The sequence below is a fragment of the Ceratina calcarata genome, unplaced genomic scaffold, assembly GCF_001652005.2.
Source record: "Ceratina calcarata isolate Rehan_Ccalc_2016 unplaced genomic scaffold, ASM165200v1 scaffold525.2, whole genome shotgun sequence".
In the NCBI taxonomy this organism is placed as follows: Eukaryota; Metazoa; Arthropoda; class Insecta; order Hymenoptera; family Apidae; genus Ceratina; species Ceratina calcarata.
Window position 1 is genome coordinate 822,607 of NW_017176396.1, and position 16,526 is coordinate 839,132.

The following is a 16,526-nucleotide window of genomic DNA, read 5'->3' on the forward strand; positions in this document are numbered from 1 at the left end:
ATTTTATTGATACTGACAAAATCCGACCATTCCACCGTCGAATCAGCATTGGGTTATTGCTGATTACCATAAGAGTACATGCAAACTTTAAGTCACTATAATTTTTCAAAAGACCCATGAATTGATTTAAAATTTTGCAGATAGCTCTTTAATAGTAATAGGAATCTATAATAACACATTCAACATGCTAATTGTTTAAGTATATAGCCTATACATTCTTAAATTCATGACTCGTGATGATGCTTAAATTCATTTAATTGTAGACAGTAGCCGGTCTTTATGGGTTTCAGTGAAGTTAAATTATGATTAATTGAATTGTTGGTTGTTCTGCTCCACATGTTGTTTCCGTTTGCTGTATGCAGTGATTTAGTTTTTTTCAGTTAGACTCGATACATTCCTATTCTTTAGATAACAAAAATGAAGGAACGCGATGAGTCACGGTGAAAGATACTTTCTAAAACTGACGCCTCTCCATTATCGTCCAATGTTTAAGGCTTTTTTTATATTGCTTGAACATTGTTATCCACAAAAACGATATCAGTATCTTATAATTTCTCTTCGCACAAAGAAACGTATCTTCGGTCCTTGGAAAATCTAACGTGATCAAGGATAAAATCACAATTTATAATTTATATTCTTTTATTTCACGCATAACTTTAACTGGAATAATAATTTACTATGTGCATTTTTACATGATTTATTATATTACGACTGATTTGCTATAACGGTTCGAGCGAGATACTCGCTGTCAGATTTTCTGATAACGCTTGGTGGTGCCCTGAGGCTTACGAATGTCGTTATTGAGTTACGCAAAATTAGTCCGGTGATTAAAATCGCTTATTGGTCATGCACGAAGGACCGGTGCGAAGGATGCTCATCGAGCTCGAGGAAGATATTTACCCTGACCCACTTCCGGTCAAGTTCATTGCTCATCCACGGCACGTTGGCCTCACCTTGCACGCGTGCCGTGCCATTCCTCGCTCTTCACGAGCATCTTTCTCTCGTTTCTCCTCTGCTCACCTGCCTCCCACGATAATTCTCCAAGTGATCAATAGACCGTGGATTTTCACGCGAAACATTTATGGCATCTGTTCGAGGAACGTGTTCTATAAAACGAATTTTAACTTCATTCGTTGTAAGAACATTTATTTAGCTCGAGAAACCCAATTTCAGACAATGACTTGTCTTAGATTCTGTAGATCAGTTGTCTTTGGGAAACTTGTGCGGTAAAAAGGTATTCCATATCGGGACGTGGTAAGAAAAATTGATCCACTTTCGTGATTTCTTTTATTCGAAGCTTTTCATGAACTTTCATCCGCTCGTTTAAGAATCTTGCACAATTACATCGACCATGCAGTTTGCACGCAAGACTCGATCCGACACGTGATAGAAAGTAAGCGAACCGACTGTCCACGCTGTCTTTAACTCACCTTCAATGATATGCAAAAATGAAAACAACCTTTCCATCATACCAGAAACACACGTTTTACTATACATTTGTTTCGAAGAATTTACATTTTATGTCGATTTCAAAGCATTTTATTTTTTACTTCAGTCCACTCATTAGACGTCATAGCACATTTTTGTTGCCTCGAACGTGCTTTACGTTCTTGCATGTTGTGTGCAGTGTTGGAATTTCGGCGCACTTGTTTCTCTTATAAAACCCATCGTTTATTTGTCAGTAAGCAAAACGCGTGTACGTTAGAAGAAAGTGGTTGTATCGTGTGAAGGACTTGTATACTCAGCCGTGAGAAACTCAAGCAGGCGGAACTGAAGCCATGATAAAGGTCAGCCGCGTAACAAAGCTAAAGTTTAGCTTCCCGTATACGGAATCGATCTGCTACGCCCTTTTTCAGCGTAGGATAGGTACTTTAAACGGTGAATGCGTTTGATGCGCATTCGAGAATTAGATCGCGTAACGTGTGGACGGAATTTTAATTCGCGTTACGTCATCTGTAATTGGAATACCCGGCCGAATAACAATTATGGGAACTGAGACTAGTAAATTGTAGCAACGAAGAATTGTAACACTGAATTTTAATGTTTAACACGATTCTTGAATTATTTTGTCAGAAACAAAATAAAAATGCAGTAGTAATCTTTTCTTTCTCTTATTATTTACCAATTTCATTGAAAAACACAATTAAGGAATTAGTTCAAAAAGCTCATCGACTGAAATCTCAGTAATCAGAGACAAGTTTGGGTTGAAATTAGAATCCAAAGACACAGTAATAAAATTAGTTCAGCATTTTATACAATTTCTATTATTATTATTTTATTCAAGAAAATAATTAGAGAACTAAGTGCAAGAAGACCAAGTTTAAATTTTAATAATCAAGAACGAATGAGAACTCATTTTCTACTGCAATTGTACAATTTGTCCGAGCCCGTGAGAACAAAATAGAGCGAGCCCCAGTTCAATTATCATTCCATTATGCTCCGGATCCCTGTTTGCGGAAAGTTCGTAACATGAGGAATCCTAGGCACTCGATCACGAGATTCTATGATTTCTACAGTTACGCTGCGTTGATTCATGGATTTCATTAAACTTTCGTATCGATGCCCGAACGCGATTTTTTCAAACGAACCTTTCGTTCTCTTATCACGTATTTATATCGTTTACCACGTGGAAGTTGGTATTAGCTTCGTAATCGGTTAACACTGTACGTAGATTGTTTGCACAGATCGCATTCTACATATACAATTTTTCTACAAATCCATAAAACTCTGTAGCGCGTTAATAATTTTTAAAGATTTATTATTATCCGGAAGATTAATTCTGGATGCGTTTCGTACGCGGTGAAACAGGTTGCGGTTAATAATCGTTAAAGATTTCTCACGGGAAAGATCTTGACCCGCGCGGGTCGACATTTCACGATACAGATAGTTGCGAGATTAAACTTATATCTTGGCAACGAGCACAGTTTGTACGCTCGGTTGTGCAATTCTTTCTTTTCACTACGTGTTGCGAATTATTTACTACCTATCTGTATACAGAATTGCAAAAGCGTGTAGCATGTAGAAAAATTACCCCATAAATAAAATAACCGAGAAGACGCTTAAAAAAATAATTAAAATTATCCCATCAAAAGCAACAAAATAATTTGTCAGCTCGATATCGGTATTTGATTTCCTTTTTATAAAATTGTCACATTTAGGTCGTTCATATTATTTAATGTCCATCAGATAAATGAATCTAATTAGCAGAGGTATGATCCGACATAATCACGAATCGCAGTACGGTTCTAGTCACGGGGCGATTACGGTGCATTCAAAACATCACTCAATGTTCTCTGAACGGCCTAATACACGCGTGCACGTGCTGAAATACGTCGCATGTCGGTCACGTTCCATCGCATTGAATAATATTTGATTATACCGTGACAGATTCGTTGGCATATTATGACTACACAACAGACGTTCATTGAATCTTCAACGCCATTATACTTGCAGTACATCACACAATAGCAGGCGTGAAATCAATTCAGTACATTTTTTATTAATTCTTGAACCAAAATACGTGTATATGTTTATTACTGGAGTAACGTGATAGAACAAATGCAAGAATTACAAGATTAAATCTTGTTCTTTATGCTTCACTATACCTGTGCTAGGGAAATAACTCTTGTCTAAGTAGCTTTGAATTTTCATTTAAAATGGTGTCCAACGAGTCTTATCGAGGCTTCCAGCTCGTTGTTACCGAAACTGTTGGATGGATCGGGGTCACGGGCAATGGAGAAAGTTTTCTAATCGCTTCCGTGGGACGATTCCCGATTCCGTGTCTGAAACGCGTTAAGAAGATTTGTTCACGCATTCTCGCCTCTGAGCTAGTTGGCGAATTGCAACAAATCCTTTGAAACCGATTAGAGGACTTAACGTTGCAATTTATCAAACGTTTATGAAATATTGTTGAATAAATTTGTGCTGCGTTTGTGATGCAGCGGAATCTTACTTTCACACTCGGACCGGACCAAGCCCACTGCTTTCAGACTCACAGGCTACAGTAGAATCCTAAGAACTCTCTTTTATCGGAACGGGGTGGGATGACGCGAAGTAGATCATCGATTATGGGCTGTAATTATAGGCGAAGGTAAACCAAATTAATGGAAACACGCTGATGGAAAGTGAAATTGAGTGAAGAAGATTGCGTGGCTCCTTTTTTTTAAGAATTCACGACTGAGATTTAATAATTTAACTTTTCTATTTGAATTTCACATCTAATTATTATGTATATAAGAATCTATACGAATTGTCATTTAAAACAATACGATTATTCATTTACTCGTCATCGATTCTCTATAAAAATTGCAAAAAACCGAGCGACCAGGCGGTGAAAAAAAAATGGTAAGGGAATGCGACCGGACTAGATTGACGTGTCACGGGAGAGCAAACAATTTAGAAAATCACGATTACGAGGTCAGAAGGGATGCGAGAGGCCGATTTGTCGCGACGTGTTGAATCCGGCTCGGAATCGTGAAAACTGGATCGACCGGCTGCCTCGTAACTTTCCAACCGTGTGTATGAAAATTTCAACGGGTCGAACAGGGCCACCGGGCCCGGAAATAAAAAAAAAATATGCACATATGGATTCAGGTTCTCTGGCAAAATATTTCTTCCTGTTGTGAAAGTTCCACTAAAATGTTGTTACAAAACGTTTCACATGTAGAATTCCAAACAATTGAAATAGTAATATTCAGATAGCGATATTTTGTTTAAACATGGAATGACTACAGTATTCGTACATTGTTTATTTTTTTAAATATTCCAATAGATTTATTTTTATCATAAAGCTACGATTTAATGTTTGATGATTTGTTAGAAAATACGAATTTGCAATTATTCTGATCTATTCTAATTTCAGATATAAATAATTCACTGAAGGATGATTGAACTTCCAGTGAATATCGCAAATTAATACATTAAGATGGTAACGAGTTTCGTGCCATTAAAAAATTGGGAGACGAAGTTCTCGCTGAAATTAAATAGACCTTGTCGTTGTGGGACGTTTAATTCCCTCCGAGGATGTCCTTGGACAGGCGGATCGATGGTTCCTCGATGAGAGAGACCCGAATCCAAGTCGATCTCTCGACCTCGACTTTCACCCTCGGCGCAAGGTCTAGGACACTCAGGTGAGACGGGATCCTCTTCCTATGAATGAAGAGTCGACCATAAACAGGTTTCGAAAGGTCTTCCGAGTTTCTTGACAGCAGTACCATAACTTCAGTAACGGTACTTCTTCCAACGTTAGTGATGTTGAGAAAGAGGCATCGGTAATTTCTATTAATGTAATGTAAAGGACGGATATATGGATGTCTTCAATTATAGATTTTGATTGGAGAAATGTTTGATAAACAAATATATCTTGGAGTGAAGGTATGAGATGTCTACCGATTTAATATCAAGTTGTCATAAATAATATGCAGTGTTTTTTAATAAATATAATAATTTACTATCAAAAGTTATTCATTTTTATATATTCGTCAAATGAATTCATTTATTTCTACATTTCTTATATTTAATTAACTAAATTCCTCTTATTTCCTGCATTTTATAAATGATTGTTTAATTTGTTCAAATATTTGCATCAATGATAAATAAATACTGTGACCACTGAACTATACGATTGAGCAAACATTCACTTAGTATTTTTATGGATCCAATTTCTTGTAACTCGGGCAATCGTTTCCATTTTCCCGGGACAAATTGAAAGGATTTTCTTTTATTTACCATGAGCAATCTTTGCTTTTTCTTTATACCGTCGAATTGGGTCGAATCGGTCTCCATATTCAAATGGGCGCGACAAAGGAAATTGCGTCGGCGACTGTTATGCGAGTGCGTCATACTGTCGACGGTGTCCTTAGAGAAAGAGAAAAATGGAAATGTGAGTCAGAGTGTGAGTCGCACAGCTTCAATCGTGGTTTCACTTTCACCGTTTCAGACGTTCCTTAGCCGTCATTTGATCCCTCCTCTGACCTCATTCCCTTAATAAATAATTCAACGTCGATATTACAAAAAACAAGCCTCATATTTTATTATTTGTTATTATTAAATTGTTATAAGTAGACTGCAGATTTTTATGGAAAATGAATTATCTATAACAGATAAGAATTTTTTTATCTTTGAAGAATTCTCATTGATTATATGGTCATTTTATATTTTCTGATACTATTTTCCTATGAACGTATAAAATCTTCAGAGTATAAGGAAAGTATGTGACAATTCTTTTACAGAACGATTTGCTTATGAAAAGTTGGTGAAAAAGAACAGACTGGTTTTGGATATTAAAAGCTTTCTTTATTTATAATTTTATGAATATAATAACGATCTTATCACTTCTTATCGTAAGTACATCTCGTCGAGAACGACGACCAAGTTCCAGAATTCGATCTAAACAACAGTCATATATATAATATTTAATAATTAATGTACGTTAATGATTAAATTTACAATTAATTTCGTTTTCCCTTGCTCATTGTACGATCTGGACTTGGTCCGTACATTCTTTCAGCACTCTCTTCCGGTTCTCCGAATCGTCGCAGCCGATCGCGTTTCTCGAAATCTATATAATTTTCTTAAAAATTTAATGATCACTCGTATCTCTCGCTCGCTCGTGCGTTCCTCTTAACGGCTAGAAACACTTTTAACGAAGATTCATAATATAACACGAAGAAACTGGAGCATGCAAACTCGAAAGTGCGTGTACGAGAGAATAATGAGCGTGAGTGTGTGTACTCTTGTTGCACGTGTCCTTGTTTCGCGCTCCGGAAAGAACAGAAATCCAAAAACGTGCGAGTTTTTTTTATCTCCTACCCTTATCCTTTATAGAGAGACGCGCTGAACAGAGAGAAATGGTCTTTCGAAAATTCGTGAAAGGAATCCTCCTCAGACACGTTGGAAGTACAAAATTGGAAGAGTAGAAAATTGCGCGTGAAATCCTCCCGGTGACAAAATTCTACCGAATACGTTCTTTAAAAAGAAAGAAAACAAATAAGACTGAACAAATATTTACGCTAAGTTTTACCGTGAAAACTAACAAATAAATCGAACGTACCCGGATTTTAGCGGAAGGAACATCGCAGGGAATGATTGTACAAAATGCAGCCTCGTGTGATTTAAAATCTTCGAAATCAACTACGCTTCTGATTGTCCATTGCGTAATTAAATAATCTAACAAATAGAAAAGCTAATTAAACTTGACAATATCAATTCCAATTTGTCTAACTAAAATCGTCACGACTAATTAAATTATCTTGAAAACACGCTTTCGTTTGTTTAAAAGTACATTTTAAATCACACGTCCAATGGTCACATAGCTAAACGCAATGAAGTCGAATATCACAAACCTTGCTAACGCGGAATTCGTTGACTAGATGACATAAAGAAAAATGAATCGTTTCCCTCTGCGGTCAATTTATGTAAACGATTTTCACTTCGGTACTCGTTTGTGTTTGCCTCGCGATTTAGGCCCACGGTGAAACAGGGTTCGAACCCTTTGAAGCGCGAACCACTTCCGGTGACAGTTTCCTCTGCTCTCTTTACAAAGATTATGGTAAGAGCACTCGCTCAATAACTAAGCTCTTACTATTCCGTTTACGACTCGTCAATTTCACGACTCGCTACTCGTGTTATCCAACAACGATTTATATTCAAGTTTTTCGAGAGCACGAAAAAGTAATGAAATAGGAAGTTTCAGTTCAACGATAATAATAAAAGAATGAATTGACGTCGTCAATTAAAAATTGTATAAGGAAGTTAATCACTGTCGTTTTAAATCTTACAGAACGCCGAGTACGGAACGTTTCAAAGGGTTCAATGTTCTCTCCTTAGGAGCATGCGAGTGAAGATGAGATGTCAATGCCTCGAATTATGAAAGCGAAAAAAAGGATCGGCGAGATCTCTCCTTAACCCTTACCGGCTTTCTCATCGTTCGGCTGGCACGAAACCGTAAAATCGCGGCTAGGAATAATCAAATTCGACTCGTTACTTCCCTCCCCGGATAGTAAACGTTCACACGAATTTTTTCATCTATACACTGCGGATTTTATGCATTTACAAAAATGCATTCGATATTGAAATATGTAGAGACCATTCAAATGCTCGTTATTAACTTTAAAGGGTAAAATAAAGTTTACTTTCTAAATTGACATTGCAAATCCTTTGCCTTACATAAAAATCCGCAGTCTATTAATCAAGATAGACTGCTTAAAACGTGCTCAAAAATACGAATTTCATTTTTATTATCATTAGGTCATTCCATAAACAATTACATATTGTTTACTTTAAAACAAATTGCAGTTATTCCGTAAAAATGAATACTTCAACATTTATTATATTGTCTTTCTTAATGACTTTGTGTTATCATATCTCATATTTGATTTATTAAGAAATTTGCATTGTCTATGGGATGACGCTTTAACAATTTCTGTACGCTAGTCACACTAAAGTGTGGCACAAGAGGAAAGATATAATTTAGTTTTCAAGTACGTCCAAATAGAGTATATGTATAGTGTATGTAACAATTTATATTAATTTTTTAGTAGATTCAAAGAGTACAACGATTTGATAATTGTTTCGTATAGCATTTTATACGCGTCAGGGTGCAGCCAGGAAATATTGCACCGAACACGAAAAGATATCAAATTAACCGGAGGTAATTGTAATAATTCATGGAACACCCTGACAGTTTCTATTACCCTACATCATAAATTTAATTATTGCTTTTACGACAACTCGTGGGCTCGTAATTAACCGGAAACGATGGTAAAATAACACGGAAGTAACGTGGGCCGCGGATTGCGGATTCGCTGGAAGATAAAAACCAGTTGCAAAAAAAGTCGTAGTACTCGCGAGGAAGAAAGTCCTACGGAGAGCGCGTTATCTAATCACGATGGTTATCGTTATTTATAAAAATAGTAATAAAACTCGTCGGAGAAACTTCTGTCTCTCCATCATTTCACGTACCGATCACCTTTACGTGCGAACTACTCCATCCTATGACTTTAATAAACTACAGCTCATTTTTCTTTGCCGTAACATTTCCTCATATAAAATGTATACAAAATACTATTAATATTTAAGAAAGTATCATGTGTGATGAATTATGTTAAGAATTACTATAAAAAATTGTATAGACCAACTGTAAAAACCTGCAAGATATTTTAAGGAACACAATATAATGATAGAATTTCTTATTGAAATTTAATGTAAATTTCGCAAGTAAAGATGTCGGTTTTCGTTCAACAATATCGGTATTCGTAGGGGGAGAAGTAACGTGTGAAACGTGTGCGTTGGAACGAAGAATTCGACAATATTAAATACTATTTAAAGAGAGAAATAACGTCGGCGTCGTTCCGACAGTAAGGCTATAAATAATATATCTGGTCTCAGGAACGACGAACGAAGACCAGTGCGCGCGAGTAGTTAAATATATCAAAGTTAAAAGTTAAGACTAACTCGAGAGGTAGCACGAACAATAAAAACATTCTATATTATAATTAATTTTAATTACAGTACCGGACAAAATTGTTCAATTCAATTGATAGCGTCTCTTCATCCTCAGTAATGAAAAGAATTTAAAAAAAATGTGCAATTTTGTCCAGCATGTAAAATTTCGTAAGAATAAGGCTTATAAAATTGGTCTTGCAATCCGTTCGTCGCTCTTGAAACGGTTCTCGCTTGAATCTTCGCATTCGAAACGAGAACTCGTCTCGGAATAACTATATTCGTCTTTTTTTTTTGCTTTTTTTATATTTTTTTTTAATATCTTTCTGTCAATGGTAACGATTCTGTAGCAGCTATAATCTACGACACCGATGGACGAAACTGATCGACGAGGATAACACGTAGGCGGGAATTATTCTCGCGATTCTTTTCCTTAAAGTGGAACCACTCTTGATTTATATAAAAAATCGAGTGCCTGTTTCATTATAAAAATTCAGTTCTTGCCTAACGACTTCACGTAATACTTATTCATATAAGCGCTAAAGAATAACTTAGAATAATTTAAATAATAAATAAAAATATTAAATATTGACTTTTGTACACATTCGCAATGTATAAATTAGTTGGAAAAATATAAATGATCTTTTATTCGATTAATAAAGACACTGTATGTATATACGCCATAATAAAAAATTCTAAAGGATTTCGTTTCAAGCCAAGCGCGGTTCCACTGCGAAATAACTATGGTATCTCTTCACCGTCGATATTGTTAGCTAATGCACGCTAATCGAACGCACGTTCCTCGCTATATCTACAGTTTTCTCTTGATATGCTCGAAACGCGGTCCTTCCTGTTCGAACAGGATACTTTCAAGAAGGTTTGTCCGCCAATTCAATCTTTCCCTACCAGGGAAGTCAAAACTGTAACCGCCCTATTTGTTTCTCTTTCTGAAATTACTAGTCTCTCTAAAGTACTCGACCTCTCTACCTAAACTTATCTATTTCCAGTGGTTTACCCGTCGACTTCTACGTTTGTTTCTTTCCAAAACAAGTTTTATGCAATCTATTAGTCTGCTCTCTGAATAGAATGGAGGCCACAGGTGCGACGGATCGACAAGGATGATAAAAATAGACGGCAGCGTTATTTCCCTAATAATTTTGACTTCCCTGACGACTCATCGCACGCAGCATCAGCACCATTTGTAGCCGATATTCGATAAAACCACTAATGTCTCTACCACGTTTAATTTTTAATCCGGAAATGCTATCTAACTGAAGAAACACGTTCGTTCTCACAGTTCAATTTCTCGATGTTTGTTTATTTAAATACGCCCCCGACTATCAAAACGAGAGACTAATTGTAAATAGTGTACAATTTTGCGTGGTATGCCATTTAAAGCTTGCCGGACTGCAGATTTTTATGCTAAAATAATTTTTAATATCAATTTAAAAAATGCTAGATCGAGATTTTTTTCAAAAATATTTGTATGATGTGTATTATTAATTCGATGTTCTTCACATCTTTGCACGTTACGCGTGTTCCTCATATTTTTCCATGAATGCATAATATCTGCAGTTCACTTATAACTAGATGGTGTATTCTGAACTCGACCACCTGCTGGATCTCTTTTTTTACCTCTCGACGAATCTTGTACATACAATTGAGCAAACCCATTTAAAAGTATCTTAATTCTTTTCGTAACAGACACGATTTTCTGTGAATTGAAGCAAGCCTGCATTGGACTTCATGTTTTTCAGAAAGTCACTAACAAGTTCCGATGAATAATTCGAATTGATTAGGGTCGCTCATTCCTTGTCTAGTTACCTTTGAACAAAACGAGTGAAACTATCCCGGGAACAGAACATCGAAGACATACCACGCGAGAGAACGATAGAAAGACGTAATAATAATCCCCCTCCCCCGAGTTCTAGAAGGACTACGAGTCTGGAAACGGCCATGGCCGTTTCTCAGTCAGTCTATGTCGATCACATCCGGGTTGTCCGGCGATCCTTTGCGTAGTCGTTTGCTACGCATCAGGACCGTCCTCAGGATGCTCGGTGATCGTAGACCCGCGACTTCCGGCCGCGGGGCATGCTGCTACGCGGCCTTGTGCCTCTTCCTCTGTTCCCGCCGCGTTAAATTCGAGGAACCCGGGCTGCCCGAGGGGCCCCTCTCGCAATCCGCCGTCGGCAAAGGCTTCAACTCCCTGAGGAAGATGTTACTGTTAGGTGATGGGAATTTTAATCGATGTTAGATGGGAAGATCGTGATTATTAATGAGATTTACTGATTAGTTTTATTTAATGAAATGTTATTATAAATAAATGTTTTATGAAACAGGCACGAGGACTATAATTATAATTACAAATGTGAAAGATAATGCAAATATCAAATACCAGATCATTTTTGTCTTCATTAATTATTTCTATACATTAGATAATTATCTCGAATGACATTCAAGGATATTTAATCAATTTCGATTTGAAAGTAATCACAGGTACGAAATTTTTTCTCTCTTAATATCTTTACAAAATATACAGCTTTTAGTGTAAAAAATGGTTCGACTCATGACTTCTGAACGAACCTATAATTGAGAAGCTCCTCGTCATCGGGCACTCTGGATATGAGATCAAGTAACTCGTTGTTTGGAACCGAGTGAGGCCGGATGATCTTGCGGAAGAATTTATTGACGCCCCACAGGAGGATAAGGTATCTCAACGGGATAAAGTATAAGACAGCGGCGCCGAGGATGGTGAGGATTATCGCTAGATAGCTTAGGTAAGGTACGGTGAAGTTGAACAGATTCTTCACCCTCTCGCAGAGGCTGGCGATGTAACCGATCGAATTCTGCACGGTCTGGGTCACCTCCTGGATCGCCTGCAACCGCTCCTTCAGACTCTTTTTCTCTTCCTGAAAATCCAATCAAACGCTTTTTCTAGCAATATAATTTAAAAAGAAAATCATTTTCTTTAATATACAATTTTTATGTAGTTTAAATCAAATGAGATTTTTATTATTAATGAGATTAAGGTGACTATGGCAAAAAGATTCTTTACAATTGAATTTGCTGAACAAATTTGAAACTCGAACCCGCTTACTAGCAGGAACGAACGGAAACTTTTCGAGAGACAATGCCATGTGTAATGAGGGTCAATCGTTAATCGACTGACCTCAGAGCTCGGACGATATCGGCACATATCAATTCGTAATTCGAATAGGTCGAGGGGTGAAGATGAAAATACATGACCGTCAATTGTACCCGAATGCAATATTCAGAAAGAAATGCTTAGCCCATTTTATCTAAACTTGAAACTCTGTCTCAATTACTACGAAAAAACCAACGAAACTTATGCACTTTCATAGATTAAAATTACTTTGTAGACCAATTTGTATTTTAAAATAATTGCGATACCATTCTTTTATCATTTCATAAAAATTGCGTTATTTAAATTTACATGTAAAAATAAAAATATGAAGCATACTTTGTCCTTATCGTCGTCGTCGTCGTCGTCGTCCCCAGGCGTGGTGGGACCGTCGTCGACCTCGTCGTGGAAGTGGGCGTTGGAGTGATGGGACAAGGGGGTGCCGGTTAACACCGCAACCTGTCCGGAAACCCATTGATTGAATGCACTTCCGTCTCCGTAAAGCTGGCGAGCAGGTAGCAAGTAACATGGACATGCAGGTCACAACATAAAGGTCAAGCGGCTCAGTTACATAATTTTATCGGTGACGGATTTTTCTTTACAAGCAAGCTTGGGCGTTCGGAATAATATATACGCGCTCTATATTTATAATTAAATTAAACTAGTTCTAAAGTTGTCAAGCATAAATCTCGGGGGGTAAAAGGTGAGTTTCGCTCTATATCCTAACAATTTTATTTAATCAAACAAATAGCAGACACTAATTTCCATAGTATAGAGAGTGGGAAACTAATATGCATAGCTACCTTCTTAAGTGTAAAAGATTTCTAGTATTAAACGTGACAGGCACTGGAGAGTAGCATATAAGTAAGAGGATTAGTAAGTAGATAATAAAACAGGTGTGCTAGGAATATCTGCGTTCACGATTTGAACGTCAATGAGAGATAGCAACGAGTAAGAAACTTGTTCTGACAAGATATATATATATATGTGTGTATAGAGTGAAAAATTTAATCGGTTCACATACCAGGTAATACTTTAACAAAATTAGGAACGCTGCTCCAGGAAACATGTAGGGCTCGAAGTAGAAACAACCTAAAATAAAGATGACAAGCGCCATGATGCTCCTCATCTTGTTTTCCCATTCCCAGCAGCTCCTAATAATAGCAATATGAAAATGCATTATTAAAACAAATTACTAAAGTATCGTTTATTATTATTTGTTTCGTAAATCTACTCTAATCTACTCAATATAGTATTAAAAAATAAATGTATATATATAAGTTTAAACATAAATAAGCAATTGAATTTATCTTATTATGATTATTACAAAATTCAACATGGACTTTCGCGTTTTTTAATCGTCTTTAGTACGAACATTTTACATAAGTGGATTATGTGTTCTGCTGTTACTGACAAGTCTGTATGAAAATTTATTATTGGTTTGCAAACATGATGTTCTATAAAACGGTCGTAAATCAGCGTCGTTAATCATCGTCTTGACGGTCAGTGCGTCATAAACGGTACTTAATTCTCCATTGACTATTTAACGATCCTACACTACTTACTATTATATTTAATAATTTATGGCTCACATTTTGAAAACTCTACTCTTTATTGATTATCGCTATACCGTTTGTTTCTTACTCGAACGATCTTGCATTCAACCGCAAAATCGAGCTACAACCGCGTTCGTTACGAGCTAACGTGGATTATGTTAGGGTTCGCGTGGTTATGCTTGATGTAACTTGTTGAAAAAACGTACGTACTGTATATACTTCCCGATGTCGATGATGATGACAATGATCGCCTTCAGCCTAAGCACATTCCGCAGGAACACCTGCCTCTTGAACTTGATCTCGGGCTCCATATACTTCTTCTCCTTCGGATTCAGCGTTCGAATATAGGCACGGACCACGTTCCATACGACGTTCATCTCTAATAGAATCTGCGGCGAATTCCCCTTGGCCCGACCCCTCAGTTTTTTGTCCTTTAACGCGTACCATCGTTTCTCACCGTTTCTTATCTTCAACAGCGGTATCGCGACCTTTCCGAGAAACTCTACTTTGTGGTCCCTGTCCTCGTCGTACACGGTCACCTCAAGCACCGAATTAATATCCTTTACATTACTGAAATCATATAAAAACGATCCTTTCAAATCCATAGTGGCAGAAATTGTTAGGAAGACTTCATGATAAACTCACAATGTGAATATCTTCTGCCAGTTAGGTGCTAGAGTTTTATATTCAGTCTGGGTCTGCAATCTGGCGTTCACCAATTCTAATACGCAGAACGGATCACTTTTGCCACCCAAATCGGCCGCGGCGAGACCTTGTGCTCTGAATACCTGTTAACAAAAATATACATAACGAGTCTTACAGCTGGAATTTCCAATCTAACGTTTCAAGTGCTTGTAGTGTTTTGATGGAATATAATCCATATGGCACTTCAATCAAGACCATTATAATAGTGAAAATATTCAATCTCATTTGCAACAAAAATAGCTAAACGCATGTGAGTCATAGACAATATAAAAAGATGAAATAATTTGAATCATGTAGACATTTTTATCTCTGATTTGAATTGTATAAACATTTTTATTTCAATTTCGTTATATATTATTTTATGTACAATCGTTATCTGTTGTTTTTAAGACAGTAAATACCTTGACAGTTAAATGACCAACATCCCGCACCCTCTGCAAACTGTTCATCAACCCGTATCTCTGGTACAACTGTTCTCGTTCGCGCGGCGTTTCCTCATGGGCAGCCAAATCACTGATCGTTTCACTAGCAGTAGTACCGCTGATGGTGAGCAACAGAAAAATACTTCCCGATCCATCTTCGAGCTCTCGCCAAAGCCTGTGAGTCGTTTCTCGTTCGAGGGTAGCTAAATTGATCATCGTCCGTCCCATAATATCGTCTTGGTGGCTTTTGTCTCGATCCCAAACGGTCACCTCCAATTCCTGGCCTAAGTAAGGATCCTCGTACAAATGCAGGTCGAACTGTTCCAACCAGACAGGATTCAGCGTCTTGTGCACTACTTTTGACTTGTACTTTTCTGTACCGAGACTGAAATCAAATGAAAGAGTAGGACTTCGTCTCTCTGGAAAATGTTTTATTAAGATGCACGTAATTATGAGGCTTTTTGTTAAGACTGTTGAATGAAATTGACAATACAGTATGAAATAATTATACCGAGTAAAATTTAATATAAAAAAATAAAATCCTTGTATGGTTTATGTTAAAGAATACAAGCTAGAAAAGTTGATTTCGTTGTATAACTGGTTTTCATTAGTGCACCTTCCTTGGGATCATAAAATTGCACTAAACAGAGTGCAAGGACAGAACGATAAAAGGAGGAAGACGTAGAACAATTTTAATAACAAAGAGACTTGTGCAAGCATGGAATAATGGTGTGTATTCATACCGGAACTTGACGTAGGGATCCGAGAGACCGTCTATATCCATCGGTAATAGATTCTTCGCCTCGACGAGAACAATCGTTACCACGGAGCTCCATATTTGCGACTTCAGTCGTCTATTTACGTCCGCCAATCGATTGGTCCTTTGGAAGTACTGGAAACGTAAAAATACGATCGAGTCTTATCCTCTGTTGTTTTCCAAGCTATTTGCCACGGTCATCGATAGGAGTAATTTCAGGGTATCGGATAAGATGTTGCATAGAGTATCACCAGCGATGTTAGTTTTTCATTTGTTTGTCCGATACCCACAAGGTACAATCCTAATCAAAGGATTAGGACTATCATACGCAATTATCTTACGTGCTAATCTACCCTATTTTTATCTTGAGAAGATATGTTTGATTACAGCCTGCAGTGAAAATGAGATATAAAGAATGCAGGTCGAACTGTTCCAACCAAACAGGATTCAGCATGCATCGAAAAAGAGATGTAGGGCAAGATTGAAAGTTTTGTGTCAAACTT

At 37.1% G+C, this 16,526-nt stretch overlaps 1 protein-coding gene and 1 long non-coding RNA gene across 8 annotated transcripts in view; one reads left to right on the top strand and one right to left on the bottom strand.

Annotated features, from left to right (window-relative positions):
* Positions 1-5,420, top strand: part of LOC113464768 (uncharacterized) — a 33,474-nt gene extending 28,054 nt beyond the window's left edge. For both annotated transcript variants that reach the window (XR_003389625.1, XR_003389626.1), the window contains exon 3: positions 4,862-5,420. This is a non-coding gene — a long non-coding RNA (uncharacterized LOC113464768). The remainder of the gene's footprint in view (positions 1-4,861) is intronic.
* An 852-nt stretch (positions 5,421-6,272) lies between these two features.
* The window catches only part of Mctp (multiple C2 domain and transmembrane region protein), a 30,761-nt gene continuing 20,507 nt past the window's right edge, over positions 6,273-16,526 (bottom strand). For 5 of the 6 annotated variants that reach the window (XM_018030420.2, XM_018030421.2, XM_026816560.1 and 2 more), the window contains 8 exons: positions 16,010-16,158; positions 15,246-15,651; positions 14,785-14,927; positions 14,350-14,709; positions 13,608-13,737; positions 12,923-13,087; positions 12,025-12,350; positions 6,273-11,647 (listed from right to left, as the gene is read on the bottom strand). In XM_018030420.2, the coding sequence (XP_017885909.1) occupies positions 11,539-11,647; positions 12,025-12,350; positions 12,923-13,087; positions 13,608-13,737; positions 14,350-14,709; positions 14,785-14,927; positions 15,246-15,651; positions 16,010-16,158 (1,788 nt within the window). In that variant the 3' untranslated portion in view covers positions 6,273-11,538. The remainder of the gene's footprint in view (positions 11,648-12,024; positions 12,351-12,922; positions 13,088-13,607; positions 13,738-14,349; positions 14,710-14,784; positions 14,928-15,245; positions 15,652-16,009; positions 16,159-16,526) is intronic. The other variant, XM_026816559.1, reaches the window with a different exon arrangement.